Source organism: Callospermophilus lateralis, chromosome 11 (genome assembly GCF_048772815.1).
Source record: "Callospermophilus lateralis isolate mCalLat2 chromosome 11, mCalLat2.hap1, whole genome shotgun sequence".
NCBI classification, from domain to species: Eukaryota; Metazoa; Chordata; class Mammalia; order Rodentia; family Sciuridae; genus Callospermophilus; species Callospermophilus lateralis.
This window is the reverse complement of record NC_135315.1, coordinates 5,167,186-5,186,891: the sequence shown is the minus strand read 5'-3', so window position 1 is coordinate 5,186,891 and position 19,706 is coordinate 5,167,186. Positions and strand designations below refer to the sequence as shown.

The following is a 19,706-nucleotide window of genomic DNA, read 5'->3' as shown; positions in this document are numbered from 1 at the left end:
AAAAAAAAAAAAAAAAAAGTCCCTGGACTTATGATTATCTTTCAGGTCTTATTTATCAGAGTGATTTTAGTTCATTGAGAATAAATAGGCACCTCATCCTTAGCCATAAGCTTTCTGAGACTAAAACATGACACATTTCAGATTTAAACAAGCAAGATGGTCAGCAGGTCAGCAGTCCAGGTTCTAAGTTGTAGCTCTCAGCCTGGCCATTCTTACCAAGGTTCTGTTATGCTGGGTTAATAGTGTATAAAGAGAAGTCAGCTCCAGAATTCAAAAGTTACAAGAGGACAAAGGGGAAGGGGACGAAGGGGAAGGGCTGGGGTCCTCTTTAGCTGGGACTGACTTCTGGCAGGGTCAACCGGCTGCTTCAGCATTTGTGGGGATGGACACAAGCACACACATGCACACAACCCCCTGGAGGAGGCAACAATCCCAGCCTCTGCCCAGGCAGGAGGCCTTGCTGGGACCGGGGTCATGGGCATAGGTAGACTGAGGGAAGTGGCCAGCCCTGAAGAAGAGGGACTGCCAGCGGGCATCAGAGACCAGCACAGAGGTGGTCAGGACTGGGAGACAGCGGCTTACCTGCTTTACCTGCCACAGGGTGTGACAGCCCTGTCAGCTGAGAGTGCTGCCTGCTGGCATGTTACTTCTATTGAGTGCCTAGGTTGATTGCTTGCTCTCCCTCTCTTAAAAATATTTTAACATATGTATTAGCAGAGAACCTAAACCTCCCATGTTATCAGCACTAAAAATTTCAGCAAGTGGAAAATGTGGCTCAGGATACTCTCTACAGTGTAACTATACCAACCTTCAGCACACCTTCACACGTTTATCAGTGCTACCTGCTAAAGATAAGCAGGTCTGGTTGCTTCCTGCAGTAGTCAGAGCTACTGTTTTACTTGATCAAAGCCTGGTGAGACAACATCAGGCAATGAGCAAGTGTGCCACTCGGGGATGCTCTTGATGTAGCCAGTTGTTATGCTATCTGACCTGCAAGTCTTGGCTTTTGCAGACTTTGGTAGAACTGTTTCATTAAAATTTAAGGCCACTGTGTTTTTCTTTACAAACTGAAAAAGTTAACCAAATTTTTCTTTGAAATGCAACACCACTAAGTATAGTTTCCCGTAAGATGGGGCGTACAATGACAACAGGAAACAGAGGTGAGAGTGTACCCTGGGTTTCAGTATGTTTCAAAGAAATTTCGAGGAAATTCCTACAACCCAGATGCTTTAGAGTTCATCTGATGAACACCACAGCAGTTCTCTGTGCATTAAACAAATCAAAAGTTCAAGCTGATAGAGGCATTTTTCAAGTCAGTGGAACTTAACCAAGTTCCTTTCTGCACACTTCTGTAAACCCAGATCCACACTTATTTTTCACTTCTCCCTTTGCATCACAGGTGTGTGTGTGTGTGTGTGCGTGCGTGCGTGCGTGTGTGTGTGTGTGTGTGTGTATGATCTACTCTTTGAGATGATAACTGGAGGGACAAATCTATGTTGGAGGGAGTCATCTTTGTACCATCCCGAGGAATTGCTCCTGCGCAGGTGGAAGGCAGAGGCAGGTCCTGGTAGAATGAATACGTGAACACTAGATCCTCGGCACAGTACAGCACATGCCCCGTGGTGACTGGCTAGAATTCCAGGACTTGCCTCACAGACTTAAGGGGAGACTAGCAAAATTAACACTCACAGAATAACTGAAAAACACAGGCCACCAAGTGTTTTTTTTTTTTTTTAATATTTATTTTTTAGTTGTAGGTGGACACAATATCTTTATTTCATTTTTATGTGGTGCTGAGGTTTGAACCCAGTGCCTCATATGTGCTAGGCAAGCGCTCTACCACTGAGCCCCCAAGTGTTTTTTGATTGAGTTTGTGGAGCAATATTTATTAAGTTTATCTAGTACTTAATATTTCTTAAGCTAAGATGCACTAGTCCTGCCAGTGACCTGTGGCAAAACTGAAGAAAGAGGACAAAACAGAACTCACAGAAGGGTGTACCTGGTCCTTGTGCATGCCTGGCTGGACAGCCTTGTCACTTCCTACCCATTGGGCCCTGCACCCAGGCCATGGGTCCTCTGGGACAGCACAGCCTCCCCTGGTTGGGTCTTGGTGCCTCTGCACAGCACTCCTCCAGGGTGTTCACTGTTCCTAGTTTTAGGATAAGCTCCTTGTGGCAGGAACTGCATTTTATGTTTTTTGTATCTCTGGTATCTAACAGTAGCTTGGAGCCTAAAGGTGTTCAATAGAATGTTACATGAATGGATGAATAAGATAATCAATTTGATAACAGTGAGGGGAAAAGATCAAAAGTAGGCACAGTCTAATGATTACGAAAGAATCTTCTCAGCTACCGCAGAAGCCATATTAAGAACAACGAAGACTGGTGGTGTTGCTCAGTGGTAGAGTATTTGCCTAGCATGCCACAGTCCCCATGTTCAATATACAGCACCACAAAATAAAACAAAACCCAACAACAACAAAACAAACTATTTCCTCCTCCCATTCTCTTCTTCCTGTGAGTACACTGTTTATAATTAAAATTGGTTTTGAAGTTTTTACACAGAAGAAGCAACCCAACTAGGTTTACAAGCTACTAAAAACACACCCTGCTCTCCAATCATCCCCAGAACTTGCTTCCTTTCATAAATTCAGATTACAATGCAACCCCTTTCTATCACTTTAATCCACAGAGTAAACCCTGAAGTCTCTATACCAGTCAGGTAAAATCATGACCACTGTCCAACTTCTCAAATACATGCAGGTCCTACTTCACCAGCCTTAGCCCCCTCAGTATTTTTGGCTAAAGAAACAAAGGAGAAACTTGTTTTCATGCATTAAAAAAAAAAAAAATCCAGGCAAAAGTTTCAAAGTATCTTTCTCTAAGATACTTAACTACCAAGGGAAAGATGGTAACTCTACTATGAGAAACCCAAGAAGAATCTCTCAATGAAGCTATTATTTTGGTATCAGGGACTGAACCCAGGGGTGCTGTTCCACTGAGCTACATCCCCAGGCCTTTTTATTTTTTATTTTGGGATAGGGTCTCACTAAGCTGCTGAGGTTAGCCTCAAATTTATGATCCTCTTGCCTCAGCCTCCCAAGTAGCAGGGATTACCAGCGTACATTACTATGCCAGGTCAAGAATGCTATTTTTAAAAAGTCCAAGTGACATTCTCTGTAAAGCTCTAAGCCATTTACAAAGTGTGAATTTATTCCCTAGCTCAGTTCTTCTCTAGGCTGGGTTTCCTCTTACTTTCTGGTGGTTAAAAGCAAATCACATCCATACTGAATCCAGGGTTTCTAAAGGCGGACCAGTGTGCCTCAGTGCCAAGATGAAGCTCCAGGCCCCTCTCCTTTTCCTGGCTTACCTCATTTTCCACAAGTCCCCAAACAACTTCCTGGTACGTACCCAACCTGACTCAGCAGACCCCACCTTTCCTGTGGATCACTAAAAAATTAAAACTATTACTTTGTGAACTTCCTTAATTTTCCTACTTCTACTTATTCTCTTAGACCTATTTCCTTCCTCCATTCAGAAATATCCCATCTCTATTTTTAAAGAAAATTGAAATGCTTTTATTTAAAAATAAAAACATGCTTACTGGAGAAAATTTGAATAACACTGAAGAATGTGAACTTAAGAAGGAAATACCCGCTCCCTGAGGTGCTCCATATTCCTGCTATAACAGTTTAAAATGCACTATTCTTGCATGTATTTTTATGTAACTATAAATATAAATCTCTCTGTATATAAATAAGTGCACATATATTCATTTATTGTTATTTTATAAGAAACGGAATCAGACTCTTCATCATACACTACAACTTGCTTTTCTCAGTAAATGATGTTATGGGCACACTTTATCTCAAGGGACACGGACCCACCTCATTTTGGTTCATAGCATGGATGCATTATAATTTCTTGACCTTTCCTCTATAAGGGTCATATAGATATCTTGTAGTTTTTCACTACTACAAGTAATGCCACAATACATATTGTAAATAGGAATTACTTCATACTCTTTAAAGTATTTCTGTAGAAGAGACTCAGAGAAGTAAAACAGCTGGGCCAAGGGGGGTGCACAGCAAAACTCTACTCAATATTGCCAAAGCACGTGCCAGAAACAACTGCAGCCTGCCTACACAGGAAGGAGGAAGCAGAAAAGACAGTCTCTCCCCCACCAACCGCAAAGGAAGGAGCCACCCACCGGCCAGGGCTTCAGGCCACAGGGCAGGCAGCCTCAGGGTTCTTGGACTGTAGCCCCAGAAGCTGGCACCCAGGTCAGGGCACAAAGGATCTCCAGAGGAAACAAGCCGGCTAGGGCTGGATGGTGCCTCCCAGAGGGAATCCTCACCGGGCTCACCCACCACGCCCTTCCTTCAAGGCACACTGCCCCACTCCCCAGTCTGACCCAGGCCAGGCCAATGCTGTCACCCAGGAGTTCAGGCCTGTCAAGTCTTTCCTTCCTTCGCTAAAATAAATTTCTTCCTAACTGGTCTCTTTATTTCCTGTCTTTTTTATTCATTCTCTAGACTGTGGGGTAATTTTTAGAGTTAACTTTCTAAAACATTAATTAGATCATAATAGTTATCAATTTTTGAGTTCTTAAAATATTCCTGCAAGAAAGGTACCTTTGTAACTGAGGAAGTTGATGCTCAAAGCTCATCAGTGGCAAAGCTGCCTGTGATTGTGACCTTCTCCATTGTCAGAGAAAGAAGGGCAAGATGGGGGCTGGGGTTGTGGCTCAGCAGTAGCACACTTGGCTGGCACGTGTGATGGACTGGGTTTGATTCTCAGCACAGCATATAAATAAACAAAATAAAGATCTATCAAAAAAAAAACACCTTAAAAAAAATAACAAGAAGGGCAAAATGAGGGGTGTGTAGTCACACCTGTGATCCCAGCAGCTCCAGTGGCTAGGATCACAAGTTCAAAGTCACCTGAGCAACCTGAGAGATCCTGTCTCAAAATTAAAAAAAAAAAAAAAAAAAAAAAGTTAAAAGGACTGGGGATGTAGCTCAGTGGTACAATGTCCCTTGGGTTCAAGTTCCAGTAACACACACACAAAAGATTGCTCTTGAGCTCAGAGGTAGAGCACTTGCCTAGCATGTGCAGGGACATAGGGTTCCATGCCAGCACTGAAAAACCAAACCAATCCCTTTTTCTTCGTGCACACATAAATACAAGTGGTCTATTTACAGAAACTGGATTTAGTGCAGCTTTTTGGTATTCCTTTTGCAGACAGGAGAAGAGCACACCATGTGTATCTGGGTTCATACCAGTGCCCTCAGCCCTCCATGTCTGCAGCAGGGTGTGGGGAGGGAGCACACCAGTGGCCAGCAGAGGAGCACCCACGATGGTGAGGAGCACCCAGGATGGCATGGAGCACCTAGGATGGTGAGGAGCACCCAGGATGGCATGGAGCACCTAGGATGGTGAGGAGCACCCAGGATGGCATGGAGCACCTAGGATGGTGTGGAGCACCCAGGATGGCGTGGAGCACCTAGGATGGTGTGGAGCACCCCAGATGTCATGAGCTGCTGGGAGGGACAATCCAAAGTCACTAAAGCTCAACAAAACAAGATGTAACTCAATAAGGGGGCAAAGCAGCAATCCCTGCACTGAGGCAGGAATGGAACAGTCTTTAATTAACATTTTATTACTGATTCCCAGAGGCCTTAGTTCCAGCATACAGGGACCAGAATGAAAGACCTTCAGAAGTTCCAGTCACCTACTAAGACAGCACTTCAGGGGATGTGGCTCAGTGGTCAAGCAACCCTCTGTTAAATCCCCAATACTGAGGGAAAAAAGAATTTAACAAGACAGCACTGAAAGCCCAGCATACGGAGGGAGTGGAACTCAGGGGCAGAGCACTTCCATAGCACACACAGGTCCTGAGTTTGATTCCTAGCACCACCACCACCAACAACAACAACAAAAAAGCAAACAAAAACCCAGTGTGAACTCCCTCCACCCACAACTGAGTTCAAAGGTTGGCGACTGTAGGTATCACTGCCCCAGGCTGCTTTTCATCCAGTAATCCCAAGGCACCTTCTGAGCACTACATTCCTCCAGAGTCATAATCAACCCCATTTTGCAAGTGGGTAATTTGAGAGCCTGAGTGATAAACTTGCCAAGGTTACAGAGAGTTTAATGGCAAGATATAAATAAAACTTGAAATTTTGATTCCCACTCTCTTCAACTGTCTCTCTGCATACACATACTCTCTAATTTCTTTAAATCTGATCCTTAAGACTTGATAATAAATTTGCTTTGACAGGTTATTCTAAGTGGTAGAGCCACATCACTCCAGTAAAAACTACAGATTTAGTGAGGTGCTGTGGTGCAGGTCTGCGTCATCCCAACTACTTGTGAGGCTGAGGCAGGAAAATGGCAAGTTTGAAGTCAGCCTGAGCAACTTAATGAGATCCAATCTCAAAATTAAATAAAAAGTGCTGGGGATGTAGCTCAGTGGAGAACACCCTGGGTTCAATTCTTAGTACTACAAACAAAACAAATATACAAAGGTCCCGAGTTTGATTCCTAGCACCACCACCACCAACAACAACAAATAAGCAAACAGAAACAGACCAAGTGATAGCTCAGTCAAATGACACGATTTTAGTCTCCCTATTTGGAAATGACAGGAAATACCACAAATCCCAGGAACCTGGAAGTCTAAGGTATATATATATATATATATATATTTTAATTGTTTTAGTTGTAGATGGACACAATACCTTTATTTTATTTATTTATGTGGTGCTGATGATACAACCCAGTGCTCCACGCATGTGAGACAAGTGCTCTACCACTGAGCCAAAACCTCAGCCCAGGCATTTATACTTTAATATGAAAATTCATTTTAACATATTTCTCATTTTCTCTGGAAAGAGGAGCCACTCATGACGTGCTCAGGATGACTTTGAAAGGCTGTCTTCTCTGCTGTGCAACCTGATGCTTGCTGCTGACACCCAGCTCTGCCACTGGACAGTGGAAGTCAGCTCTTCAGCAATAAGACTTCCCGTCAATCCTCAGGTCTCTAGGCTGCTCCCTAACCGGGTGGGAAGAGCAGTCATGGCAAAACCCAGAGGTCAGCTGGCAGATGGAATTACACACCACATGGGCACCCTCGCGGGGATGCTCCAGGAGAGCATGTCAATCCACCGGTCTACTTTTAGATTTCTACCCAACCTCACAAGCTGATCAACACAAAGGGACTCACAGACAAGATATGGGCAGAGATCCCCCAAACACTGGACCTTCTTACAAAAACGACCGAACGGAGCCAGGCTGCTAGGTTTACATCCTGACTCAGCTCTTACAGGCTTGGTGATCTTTTTGTTTGTTTTTCTTTGCTAATGGGTATTAAATCAGGGGTACTCTACTACTGAGCTACAGCCCCAGTCCTTTTTATTTTTTGAGACTGAAACTAAACTAAGTTGCCCAAAGTGGCCTTGAACGTGTGACCCTCCTGTCTTGCCTCCCAGTCACTGAGGTCACAGGCAGGTGCCATCACACCTGGTTTGGTCATCTTCATTAAAATTCTCTGTGCCTCGAGTTCTTCACCTGTCAGTGAGGACCGTCCTCACTAGCTGTGAGGACATAATGAAGTAACACATAAGAAGTGCTTAGGACAACCAGGCCTGGCAAATTAGGAAGTGTTCAATAAATGTTAGCCATTATTATTATTATATATCATGTAGGGAAAGAAAAGAGAAGCATGCTACATTTATTCTGTATATTTCTGAATAGCTATTTGAAGTTACTTTGATTTTCTTTTCTAGTGTGAAATTATAGTATGTTTTTTCAAAAATTTGCTCCATACAGCATTAAGCATACTTAATTATTACTACCTAAAACAACAAGAAAAACACCAATGTCAATACTCCCTTAGAAAAAAGCCTCAAACTTAAGATCAAGTCTACTCCCTAGTAATTCAGGCAGAGCTCAGGCCTCCTCAGAGGTGTAAGCAGGAGACTCACTTCAGGCACATGTGCCAGTCAGCATAAATCTCAAAATGAACCCAAAAAAGCATTTGCTTATTTTAGAATCACCTAGAAGCAAAAAAAATCCTTTTAAAACATATAATCTAGGCTGGTAGAGTGTTTGCCTAGCATGCATGGGGCACTGGGTTCAATCTTCAGCACCACAAAAATATAAAATAAAGATATTGTATCCACCTATAACTAAAAAATAAATATTAAAAAATATAATCTATTCTGACATCAGAGAAATGAAAGAAACAGAAGAAGAGGGCAATCCATATAAGAAAGAGCCCTTTTCTTTCTATCTATCTTTAGTTGTAGATAGACACAATACCTTTATTTTATTTATATACTTTTTGTGTGGTGCTGAGGATCGAACCCAGAGCTTCGTACATGCTAGGCAAGTGCTCCACCACTGTGCTACACTCCCAGCCCAAGGAAGAGCCATTTTCTAAGCATGAGCAGAATCCTGTAAGTGAGAAAAAATCCTTATCTGGCTCTATCAGAAAAAAAGAAAGTTCTTCCTATTCTAATTGCTAAGAAAACAGCAGCAAAATCAAAGCATACATTGGATCAGTATTAGTTGGCATAACTTTGATTTGAAGCAGAAGGGACTTGGTATTTTGAAGAGTACTGCCAGACTAAATTAGAAGAGAGGTCAACCCAAGTAGAAAGAAAACCAACAATGACAAAAACAATTTGTTATTAAAGCCCAAATCGGAAGACCATCACCAGGTCACTTACCTGTCAAAAAGTCTTAAACACTCCCCACGTCCCACCGGAGAGAGAGGGTGAAAACCTCTCAAGGTAACAGAGTTCATACCTACCTTTTCAATCATGTTTTGCCATCAGGCCAGACTAGTTTCCTTATTTGTTCCAAGGCAGAACAGACCACTGGCTGGGGATGCAGCTCACTGGTAGGGCACTTGCCTAGCACGTGTAAAGTCTTGGGTTCAATTCCAAGTACCAAGATCCTAACACAGTAATTGCTCAGTAAATTTTTTTTTATTATTTTTTTTCGGCGGACACAACATCTTTGTTTGCATGTGGTGCTGAGGATTGAACCCAGGCCGCACGCATGGCAGGCGAGCAAGCTACCGCTTGAGCCACATCCCTAGCCCAGTAAATGTCTGTTGATCCTACAAATCCATGAATGCTTTCAGACTTGTACTCTGTGTCACTCCTTTCCCACTCACCTGGTCAAGCAGCCATTCTTCAAAGCCCCACTCAACTCCCCCCACCTGTCCAATGTCCTCACACACCACCAAGCAATCTGCCCTAGCTGTTCTCTTTCTCCATTTCTCAGTTCCTACAGTACTCATCACTTATCCACTCTTCCTATTTATGTTTTGTCTGCCCTACTAAGCTGGAGGTTTCTTGAGAAAGGCAGAATATTCTGCGGCAGTGGAAAGACTGTGGATTTGGGGCAAACCTAGTTATACAACTTTGAGAAAAAATGTGTATCCAACACTAGGAACAGACAGGCATAGTGGCATACGACTAGGGAGGCTAAAGCAGGAGGATTGCAAGTTCAAGGCCATCCTGAGCAACTTAGCAAGACCTGTCTCAAAATAAAAAATAAAGTGCTGGGGGTATGGTTCAGTGGTTAAGTACCCCTGGTGTTCAGTCCCCAGTGCCAAAACAAAACCACACTAGGAACACGGCCTCAAACACAGTGCGCACTTCCTAAATGCTGGCTGCTACCAGTGTTCATCTCTTGGACCCTGGGATTTCTCACTCTTGAAATCAAAATGGCTAGAAGTCTTCTGACTGGTGAGTCTTCATGGGGAGTAGAAAACTGTCAGAAAGCCTCGAGGACCTTTCTTAATGTACAGGAGCCACTTAAAGCCACACAGCAGCCTCTGTCATAGAGCTCCACAAGCTGGGCATGAGAAGGTGCTTGATGAAAGTTTACAGAGCCAAGCACAGTGGTGCACGCCTACAGATCTTCAGGAAGCTGAGGCAGGAGAATCACTTTAAAAAATAAAGTTCACAAAATAATCTGAACAAACAACTGAGAGACAAATTCTAACATCAATTCAGCACCAAAGGAAACTTTCAGTCATTCATTCAACAACGTTGGCAAGGCTTATCATGATGTACCAGGCTCTGCTCAAGATCTGGCACTCAATGGTACTTCCTAAAGGGGGAGGCAGACAGAAAACAGAGAAAGAGACAGATAACCAGAATGGAGGGCAAATGGAGGTGTCCAGTGGGCAGGACTCCAATCCAAGGAAAGCCTCATGTGGCCACTCGACCAACCTCACCCAGAGGGTCAGCCTCCCCCAGGTCTCCTCCAGCACCAACATCGCTGGCTCCTAAGGCCCCTCAGCTCACACCAGGCCACCAACTGCTGAGCCAGCAACTGCAAACTTGCTTTCTACATGGCTGCTGGCCACTGGAGCCCCACGGGAAGCAAAGAGATTATAGCCCTACCGCAACTGGTCTGTTCCCCAGGAAGTTCAGGTCGCTGTTCTCGCCAAACAGGTAACCTTCAGGATGTGTTGAGTCAAATTTTTCTCCTCCCATGATGAAGTGACTGGCAAAATAGCTGCCTAAGAAGGATAAACAGGGAAAAAAAGAAAAGAAAAATTCAGACAAGCAGATGGCAATCACACTGAACCCAGCAAAAAAAAGCTGACTAAAAAGATGTTAGCTAGGCACAGTACAGACTCCCACTATAATCCCCACCTGCACACCTATAATCCCCAGCTAGTCAGGAGGCTGAGGCAGGAGGATTGCTGGTCAGAGGTCAGCCTCAGCAATTTAGCAAGACACTGTCTCAAAATATAATTTAGAATGTGGTCAAGTGCTTGCCTGGCATGCACAAGGCCCTGGGTTCCATCCCCCAAAACAAAAACAACATGTTAACACTAATCAACAAATAATTAGAGCAATTTCTAACCCAAAGTGTTTTACTTCTGATTTGGGACAGTGGCAAAAAAGCAAGCAAAATCACAGCAGGGAGAAATAAAGAAAATAAAAAATAGATCATTGTTTTTTTTTTTTTTAATTTCTTTAGTTGCAGATGGACACAATACCTTTATTTTATTTACTTATTTTCACGTGGTGCTGAGGATTGAAGCTGGTGCCTCATATCTGTGAGGCAAGCGCTCTGGCACTGAGCCATAACCCCAGCCCTGTTTTCTTTTTAATAGTCTTGTGTCTTAATAATGATCTGTTTAAAATAAAGGCCAGAGGGCTGGGGTTGTGGCTCAGTGGTGGAGTGCTTGCTTAGCACATGTGAGGCACTGGGTTCAATCCTCAGCACCACATAAAAATAAATAAAGGCATTATGTTCATCTACGACTCAAAAAAAAATTAAAAATAAATAAATAAAATAAAATGAAGGCCAAAAGGCCCCACAATGCCTGTGGGTGATTGTGTGCATTTTTTCCTAATATTATATTATATTATATTATTTATTTATTTATTTACCCATTCATTCATTCATTCATTCATTTACCAGGGATTGAACCCAGGGATACTTAGCCACTGAGCCATGTTCCCAGGCATTTTTATTGAGAGACAGGATCTTGCTAAGTTGCTTATAGCCTTACTAAGTTGCTGAGGCTGGCCTCAAACTTGCAATCCTCCTGCCTCAGCCTCCTGAGCCACTGGTATTACAGGAGTACACCATCAAGCCTGGCTTTCCCTAATTTTTTTCATTAAACCTGAAGCAGTTATTGCATGTTTCTGGGAATCTTAACCGTGGGTACCAGCTTGTTCACATACATCAGCTCTGCCTAGGTTTTCATTTGCCAGCTCACATCCACATGCTTAAGTCTCAGCACCTGCCATTCCATATCTCCATCATCCTTGTGATGAAGGCTCTTCATACCTTAACTTGCTGTAGAACATATGATAGTTTCACTGGAAAATATGAATTTAACTAACACAGCTGTTGTTAGCTTACCTATGAACATCACAGAGACCCGAGTCCAGTGAGCACCAGGTCGGTGCTGTGGAAGGAACAGCACACCCTCTCAGCCTCACACTCACTAACAGGGCTGAGGGCCAGGGCTACAGCAGTCAAGGTGGGCTGCCCCTCTCTGCTCCTTAACCAGACAGGGGACAGGGTATTTTCCACATAACACAACAGCCCAATGCAATCATGAGTGAGGAGTCAGCCTCATCCAAACAGACCAGGGAACCAGGACCATGTGATGGCACTGCTACGTCACCAAGGAAGGCCCAGAAACACTGACACATCAACCTGGGAATATACTTTCCCTCCGATGGTCACACAAATGCCTCCCACCCCACATTTCCATGACCAGCTTCTAAAGGAAGCTGTCGGAGGACTAACAGTGAACCTCATCCAACTCTCACATACCCCAGCCCTCAAACCATGTGAGAACTTGTGGAGGGACAAAGGCTTGTTCGTGTGAGACATCTAGGAGATTTCTAACTCCCTCAGTCATCTGCAAACCATGTTAAAGATTTACAACAAACTGAAAAAGTGAAGTACAGGCTCTAGCCTGTGGGAAAGCCACAGGGAGGTGGACAGAAGACAACTCGAACAGGACGCAGAAATGAACATTCCTGTTTTGTTTTGTTTTGTTGGTGCTGGGGATTGAACCCAGGGCCTTGTGCATGTGAGGCAAGCACTCTACCAGCTGAGCTATATCCCCAGCCCCATGAACATTCATTTTTAAAGGAAGCTTTTAGTCTAGAAATACCTATGGAACAAAGCAATGTGGATAAGCTCACTCTCCACTGTGAGGCAATCCTTGAAATAACATTCTTTGAGCAATAGTGGCCCAAATCAAAGCCACCAACTGAGGAACTCTTGAAAGTGACCCATCCACACTTAAAAACACAAAGAGCAACATCTGCAGTAGTACATCATTAGGAAGCTTACTTGTCAATTATTCATGTCTCACATTTGCTGCCCGTATTTTCCAAGGGCATAATTTATACAGAGGGGTGGTGCCTGCCGACTTCAGCAGAAAGTAGCCTTCTCAAATAACTTAAGCCACTGGCTGTTGGACCTTAGTTAACACATATTTCCTACATACGGGGTTATATGTTTATTATACACTATGTGAAATTAGAAAAGTTAAAGATTTTACTTGGTGGCTTGCCCAGAGGATAAAAAGGAATGGAGAGAAGCAGGTTCGGGGTCTGATGTTGTCCAACTTGAATTCAGTATGAGACTGCTGTGAGCAGTCATGTGAAAGATATAGGACAGGGCTGGGCATGGTGGCACACACCTGTGATCCCAGCAGCTTAGGAGGCTGATACAGGAAAATTGCAAGTTAGAGGCCAGCCTCAGCAAAAGTTTGGCGTGGCACTAAGTAACCCAGTGACACCCTGTCTCTAAATAAAATACAAAATAGGGCTGGGGATGTGGCTCAGTGATTAAGTGCCCCTGAGTTCAATCCCTGTTACCCCCACCAAAAGATTAAGAGCTAGCTGGGCACACTGGCATATGCCTAATCCCAGCTGCTCAGGAGGATCACAAATTCAAAGCCAGCCTCAGCAACTCAGTGAGACCCTGTCTCTAAATAAGATATAAAAAGGGCTGGATATGTGGCTCTATTGTTAGGGAAAAAACATGTAGTCCTGAATTTGAATTAAAAATATCAAAATCCAGGGCTGAGGATGTGGCTCAAGCAGTGGCGTACTCGCCTGGCATGCGTGCGGCCCGGGTTCGATCCTCAGCACCACATACAAACAAAGATGTTGTGTCCACCGAAGACTAAAAAATAAATATTAAAATTCATTCTCTCTCTCTCTCTCTCTCTCTCTCTCTCTCTCTCTCTCTCTTTCTCTCTCTCTCTCTCTCTCTCTCTCTCTCTCTCTCTCTCTTTCTCTTAAAAAAAAAAAATATATATATATCAAATCCAGGCTTGGCAATGCACACCTGTAATCCCAGTTTCTTAGGAAGCTGAGGTATGAGGATTCCAAGTTCAAGGCTAGTATCAGCAACTTAGTAAGACCCTGTCTCAAAATTAAAAATATAAAAGACTGGGGACATAGCTCAGTGGTAAAGTGCCCCTGAGTTTAATCCCCAGTACTGAAAAAAGAAAAGAAAAACAATAAAAACTCAAACATTTCTGGCTCTTTCCTCTGAGAAGGCCTGGAACAATAACCAACAAAGTGGCAGTGACGGCTTCTCTTACCCAGACATGGGTCTCCAGACGTCATTTCCCATCAACAGGAACCAGGGCTCTGTGGGGGCCACATTCCAGGCTCGGGGCAGGAAACAGACAACCTAGGCCTGGATCATCTTGTCTGTACAGATAACAAGGAAGCTCTCAAAGCCCACTAGAGTCGCATCAAAAGGATCCAAGAACTGACTTTCAGAGGTTCCCACTGACAAAGGTTGAACATATTAATCTGAGCTTTTCAGGTTAATAATAGCAAGGATTGAAATATGGCTAATGTGCATAAGTCCATGAGTCCACAATGATGTGGGGGTTTTGGTTTGTTTTGGGGGGCTGGGGATCAAACCAGGGCCTCTTGCATGCCAGGCAAATGCTCAACCACTGAGCTATAACCAATTCCCATAATACTTTCATAAAGAAAAAAAAAGCGTCACCACTGGTGAACCAATTCATTACAGTCAGTCATTCCTCAGTATTCGTGCAGGATTGGTCCAGAACCTCCTGTAGATACCAAAATCCACAAATGCTTAAGACCCTTACATAAAATGTTTCTGTTTGTTTTTGGTACTGGGGACCGAATCCAGGAGTACCATAACCCAGCCCTTTTTATTTTTTGAGGCAGAGTCTCACTAAGATACTAAGGGCCTCACTATGTTGCTGAGGCTGGCCTCAAACTTTCTATCCTCCTGCCCTAGCTTCCTGATTCACTGGGATCACAGGTGTGTGCCATCACATCCAGCCTACAATTGTCATATTATTTGCACATACCCTACATACATCCTCCCACAGACTGTAGATCATCTCTAGGTTACTTCTAATTGCAACTACAATGTACATGCCATCTCAACACGTGTGTCATACATTTTTAGGGAATGATGACAAGAAATATTTGCACTTGTTCAGTGCCCTTTTTTCCTATGTGTTCCAGATCCACAGTTGGTTGAATCCCATGGATATAGATGGCTGACTATTTTGAAAACTGGTATGTAAAGAGAAGGCATAAAACATCTATCTCATTCTTCCTATGTGAACTGTACCTCTGGGTGAGCAACCAACTAACAGAAGAGGAAATATTTCTCCTTACAGTAATATGCCAACTAAAAAACAAAGAGGAATAAAAAAAATGTCATGGTTTTACAACACTGAACAAATCATTGCCGGTCCCTGTCCAACCAGATATGGACCTAGTGATAAAGAATACAACAAAGTCATTTTGCCATATATATATACGCACTTCTAAAGCTGTAAGAAGAAAACAAATTTGATCAAGGTTCTGAATTCAACCACCAGTTTACAGAAAATAGAAGAGAACATGCTTAAGACAGTTCAGGAAGTCAGTCAGCAAATATGGAATGGGGAACACGCCAAAAGACAAATGACCAGGTACCTCAGTGAACATATTACAACTCAAAGCAGGAACCTTTCCTTGATCACCTTTTATTTCCACATAGTCTACAGCGTACAATCAGAAAAGTCCAGGACTTCCCCCGGTCCTCGCTATTGTCCATGCTCTTTCATTGATTCTTGATGTGACTCTGTGGTTAAGGGTTCCTGGGTTCAATACCTGGTACCCACCACACCAAAAAACAAACAAGGAAACAAAGGACACAGAAATCATATGATATTATGATTAAAAGCACTATGCACAATAGCCCAAAGGTGTAAATAATCCAAGTGTCCGTCAACAGGTGAACGGCTATACAAAGCATGGAACGTCTACAATGCACTATCACTCAGTCAAAAGGAGCACAGCATGGAAGGACCTTGGAAACCCTGAATCAGAGGCCAGACACAAAAGGTCACAGTGCCTAATGACATGTATCTGAAATGTCCAGAATTGGTAAATCCATGGAAAGAGAGCAAGGTGGTGGTGGTCAGGGGCTGGAGCACAGGAGAAGAAAGAGGAACTGCTTAAGGGGCAGCTGAGTTCTTTTTGAGGTGATGAAATGTTTGGACTAGAGATGGTAGCTGGGCAACACTGAGAATGTACAGCATGCCACGGAACTGTTCACTTTAAAATGATTAATTTTATGTTATGTGGCTTTCACCTCAATTAAACTCTTATATGGAGGAGGAATTTGGCACAAGTCAGATTATTTTATTGTCATTTGAATCTTAGCTGTAATCTTCATGTATGAAAAGGAAGTTGTAAGACTTTACCAAAAATATCCCTCTTAAATGTCACCTGTGAGATACATGACACTTTTGCCCACTCTTCAGTTGGAAAGAGTTCAGTGACTTGTGCAAAGTTCCATGGCCAAGAAACAGCCGCAGAAAGAGGCCAGGTTTCAACCAGCTCCAAATCCCCTGTCTGACCATCCAAGAGAGATGCAAAGAACAAGGAGGGCAGGGAGGGGTAAAAACCAACACCCCTCCATGCGCACACTCCCATACACATTTTGTTTGTTTGTTTGTTTTTGGGGGGTTGGTAGTGGGACTGAACCCAGGGTGCTCAACCACTGAGTTATATCCCAGCTCTTTTTGTATTTTAATTTGAGATAGGGTCTCACTAAGTTGCCTAGGCTGGCCTTGAATTTGCAAACCTGGAGCCTCAGCCTCCCAAGTTGCTGAGAATACAGGTGTGTACCACAGCATCCAGTTATATAATTTTAATATGAATATGGGTATTATCTCATAATATGTGGAAGAAAAGCCAAGTGCATGCACAGAATCTGTGTTTTTTTTTTTTTCCTTTTCCTGTATTGTAATAGGGGAAAAAGCAACAGTGCGTTAGATGATGAGATGTTCAACCTGATAAAGTCTAGGTTTTTTCCTCCCTGAAGATGCCAACAAGAACACATCAGACCCTTTACCTCAAGAAACCTGGCTTTCCACATTAACTTGAAATATTTTGCTTTACTTGTCTAGTGGAAGAGGAGTAATTTCAATATTTAGGGTCCTTCTTCAGAATAAATTATGGAACAAAACAAAAAACACATGGACTACACTGCCTTTTATATTTTTACAAACAAAAGAAAAGGACCCCTGGATGTAGGTAAAAATTCTAGAAAATGCAGTGTTTTAAACATACACACAATTACTCATGGCTTTCCAAAGCCCCAATCATAAGGAAACGAGTATACTGGTAGCATAAGAAAACCCGATACTGACTGAAGGCCAATAACAGAAACTATAAAGATCAATTCAATGTTTTTGAAACAAAGAACTTCCAGAGCCCCTCAAAGCTCCCACAGTTCCAGACCAAGAGAGGAAGAGCACAGTTTACTCTGCCAAGATACCAGGTGGGTCTGACCACACACAATGTTTTAAGATCTCATCTAAAAACACCTCAAATAAATGTCCATCAGTAGGGAACCTATTTTAATAAATCTGTCAATAGAATGCTATGCAACTGCCAACAATGTCAATACGGCACATACTATTAATACCAGCAACTGAGAGGTAGAGACGGGAGCATCACAAATTTGAAGCCAGCCTGGGCCAGTTAGCAAGGCCCTGTCTCAAAATAAAGTATAAAAAAAGGACTGGGGATGTGGCTCAGTGGTAAAGCTCCCCTGGGCTAAATCCCCAGCACCAAGAGACTTTTTTAAGTCAATATAATTTTACATTTACAAGGAAAGATACCAACAATATTTACTGAGCAAAATACAAGTTAGCTGGCATATGCCTATAATCCCATCAGTTTGGAAAGCTGAGACAGGTGAATCACAAGTTCGAAGCCAGCCTCAGTAATATTGAGGTGCTATGCAACTCAGTGAGACCCTGTCTCTAAATAAAAAACAAAATAGGGCTGAGGATAAGACTCAATTGGGGGTCTAGTGCCCCTGAATCCAATCTCTGGTACAAAAAAGAATACACACACACACACGTTAAAAAAGAACAGGTATAGTAATATCCACTAATATAAGTCTTTTATATATATTTGGATTGATTCCTAAAAGAAGTTTCACTAAAATGTTAATAGTGGTTGCCTCTGCATGGAAACATTTTATGGTGATTCTTTTTTTTCTCTCTGAATTGTTTTAGTGTTTTAAAATGAATATCTACTGTTTTCTTAATTTAAAAAAAGCAAAAAACAAAATCTTAAGGGGCTGGGGTTGTGGCTCAGAGGAAAAGTGACCGCCTAGCATGTGTCAGGCACTGAGTTCAACCCTCAGCACCACATGAAAATTAAATAAAGGTATTGTGTCCCACTACAACTAAAGAATAAATGTTTTAAAAAAAATATTGAGGGCTGGGCTGTGGCTCAGCGGCAGAGCACTCGCCTAGCATGTGCGAGGCCCTGGGTTCAATCCTCAACACCACATAAAAATAAATAAATAAAATAAAGGTATTATGTCCTACTACAACTAAAAAAAAAATCATTAAAAAAATCTTGAAAATCTGGTATATCTCTTAAAAAAGAGAGAGAAAGAAAGAAAGATTCCAGGGAAGCAAGCACCTACACCAATTTTATTTTTTTTGGTACCAGGGATTAAACCCAGGGACACTTAACCATTAAACCATGTCCCCAGCCCTTTTAATATTTTATTTAGAGACAGGGTCTCACTAAATTGCTTAGGGCCTCGTTAAACTACTGAGGCTGGCTGGCTTCAAACTTGGGATTCTTCTGCCTCAGCCTCCCAGCTGAGATTACAGACGTATTCCACCACGCCCAGCCTCAAAATGCCATTTTTGATGGTCATGGTGGCACATGCCTGTATTCTCAGTAATTTGGGAGACTGAGGCAGGAAGATCGAAAGTTCAAAGCCAGCCTTAGCAACTTAGCAAGGTCTTAAGCAACTTAGTGAGATCCTGTCTCAAAATTTAAAAAATTAAAAAAAAAAAAAAAAAAAAAACGGGCTGGGACTGTATCTCAGTGGTAAAGTACCCCTGAGTTAAATCCCCGGTACCAAAATAAATAAATAAATAAGGTCTGGGGATGTGGCTTAGTGGTAAAGCACCCCAGGTGCAATACCCAGCCCACAAAATCAAAATAAAACATTATTTTTGCCAGGCATGGTCACGGCACACATTCAGTCCCAGCTACTCTGGAGGTTCAGGCACTTGAGCCCAGGAGTTCAAGGCCAGCCTGGGCAACAGAGAAAGACCTCATTTCTTTAAAAGAATAAAAATTTTAAAAAGTCATTTTCTAAGATCAGGCTTATAAAACAGAAATAAACCGAGAGTTGCCAACATCCATTAAAGTTCGTGTATACAAAGAGCTTACTCAGATAAATAAGATCTCACTTTCTCCCACTCAAAAAAAGAAAAAAAATCAATCCACTCACTGTTTTTTGTTTTGTTTTTCCTGGTCCTGGGGATTGAACCCAGGGGTACTCTATCGCTGAGCCACATCCTCAGCCCTTTTTATATTTTGAGACAGGATCTAAGTTGCCCAAGCTGGCCCAAACTTGTGATCCTCCTACCTCAGCCTCCCAAATTGCTGGGATTATAGGCGTGCACTACTGCACCCAGCTAGAAACAGTAATTTATTTACTGTCATGACACAATTCCAAACCAAAGATTTTTAAACTCTGTGAAGTCATGAAAAACTTTATACTTTATAAAACAAACAGACAAGCAAATTTTGGATTTTAGCTACTATCTAATGTTAATAAGGTGTTTTTATTGTGAGATCTGTAGTCAATCTGCTCTTCATT

At 42.6% G+C, this 19,706-nt stretch overlaps 1 protein-coding gene across 4 annotated transcripts in view; it reads right to left on the bottom strand.

The window, feature by feature from the left end:
- The window catches only part of Rnf157 (ring finger protein 157), a 65,639-nt gene that overhangs the window by 36,932 nt on the left and 9,001 nt on the right, over nt 1–19,706 (bottom strand). For all 4 annotated transcript variants that reach the window (XM_076871758.2, XM_076871760.2, XM_076871761.2 and 1 more), the window contains exon 2: nt 10,427–10,545. In XM_076871758.2, the coding sequence (XP_076727873.2) occupies nt 10,427–10,545 (119 nt within the window). The remainder of the gene's footprint in view (nt 1–10,426; nt 10,546–19,706) is intronic.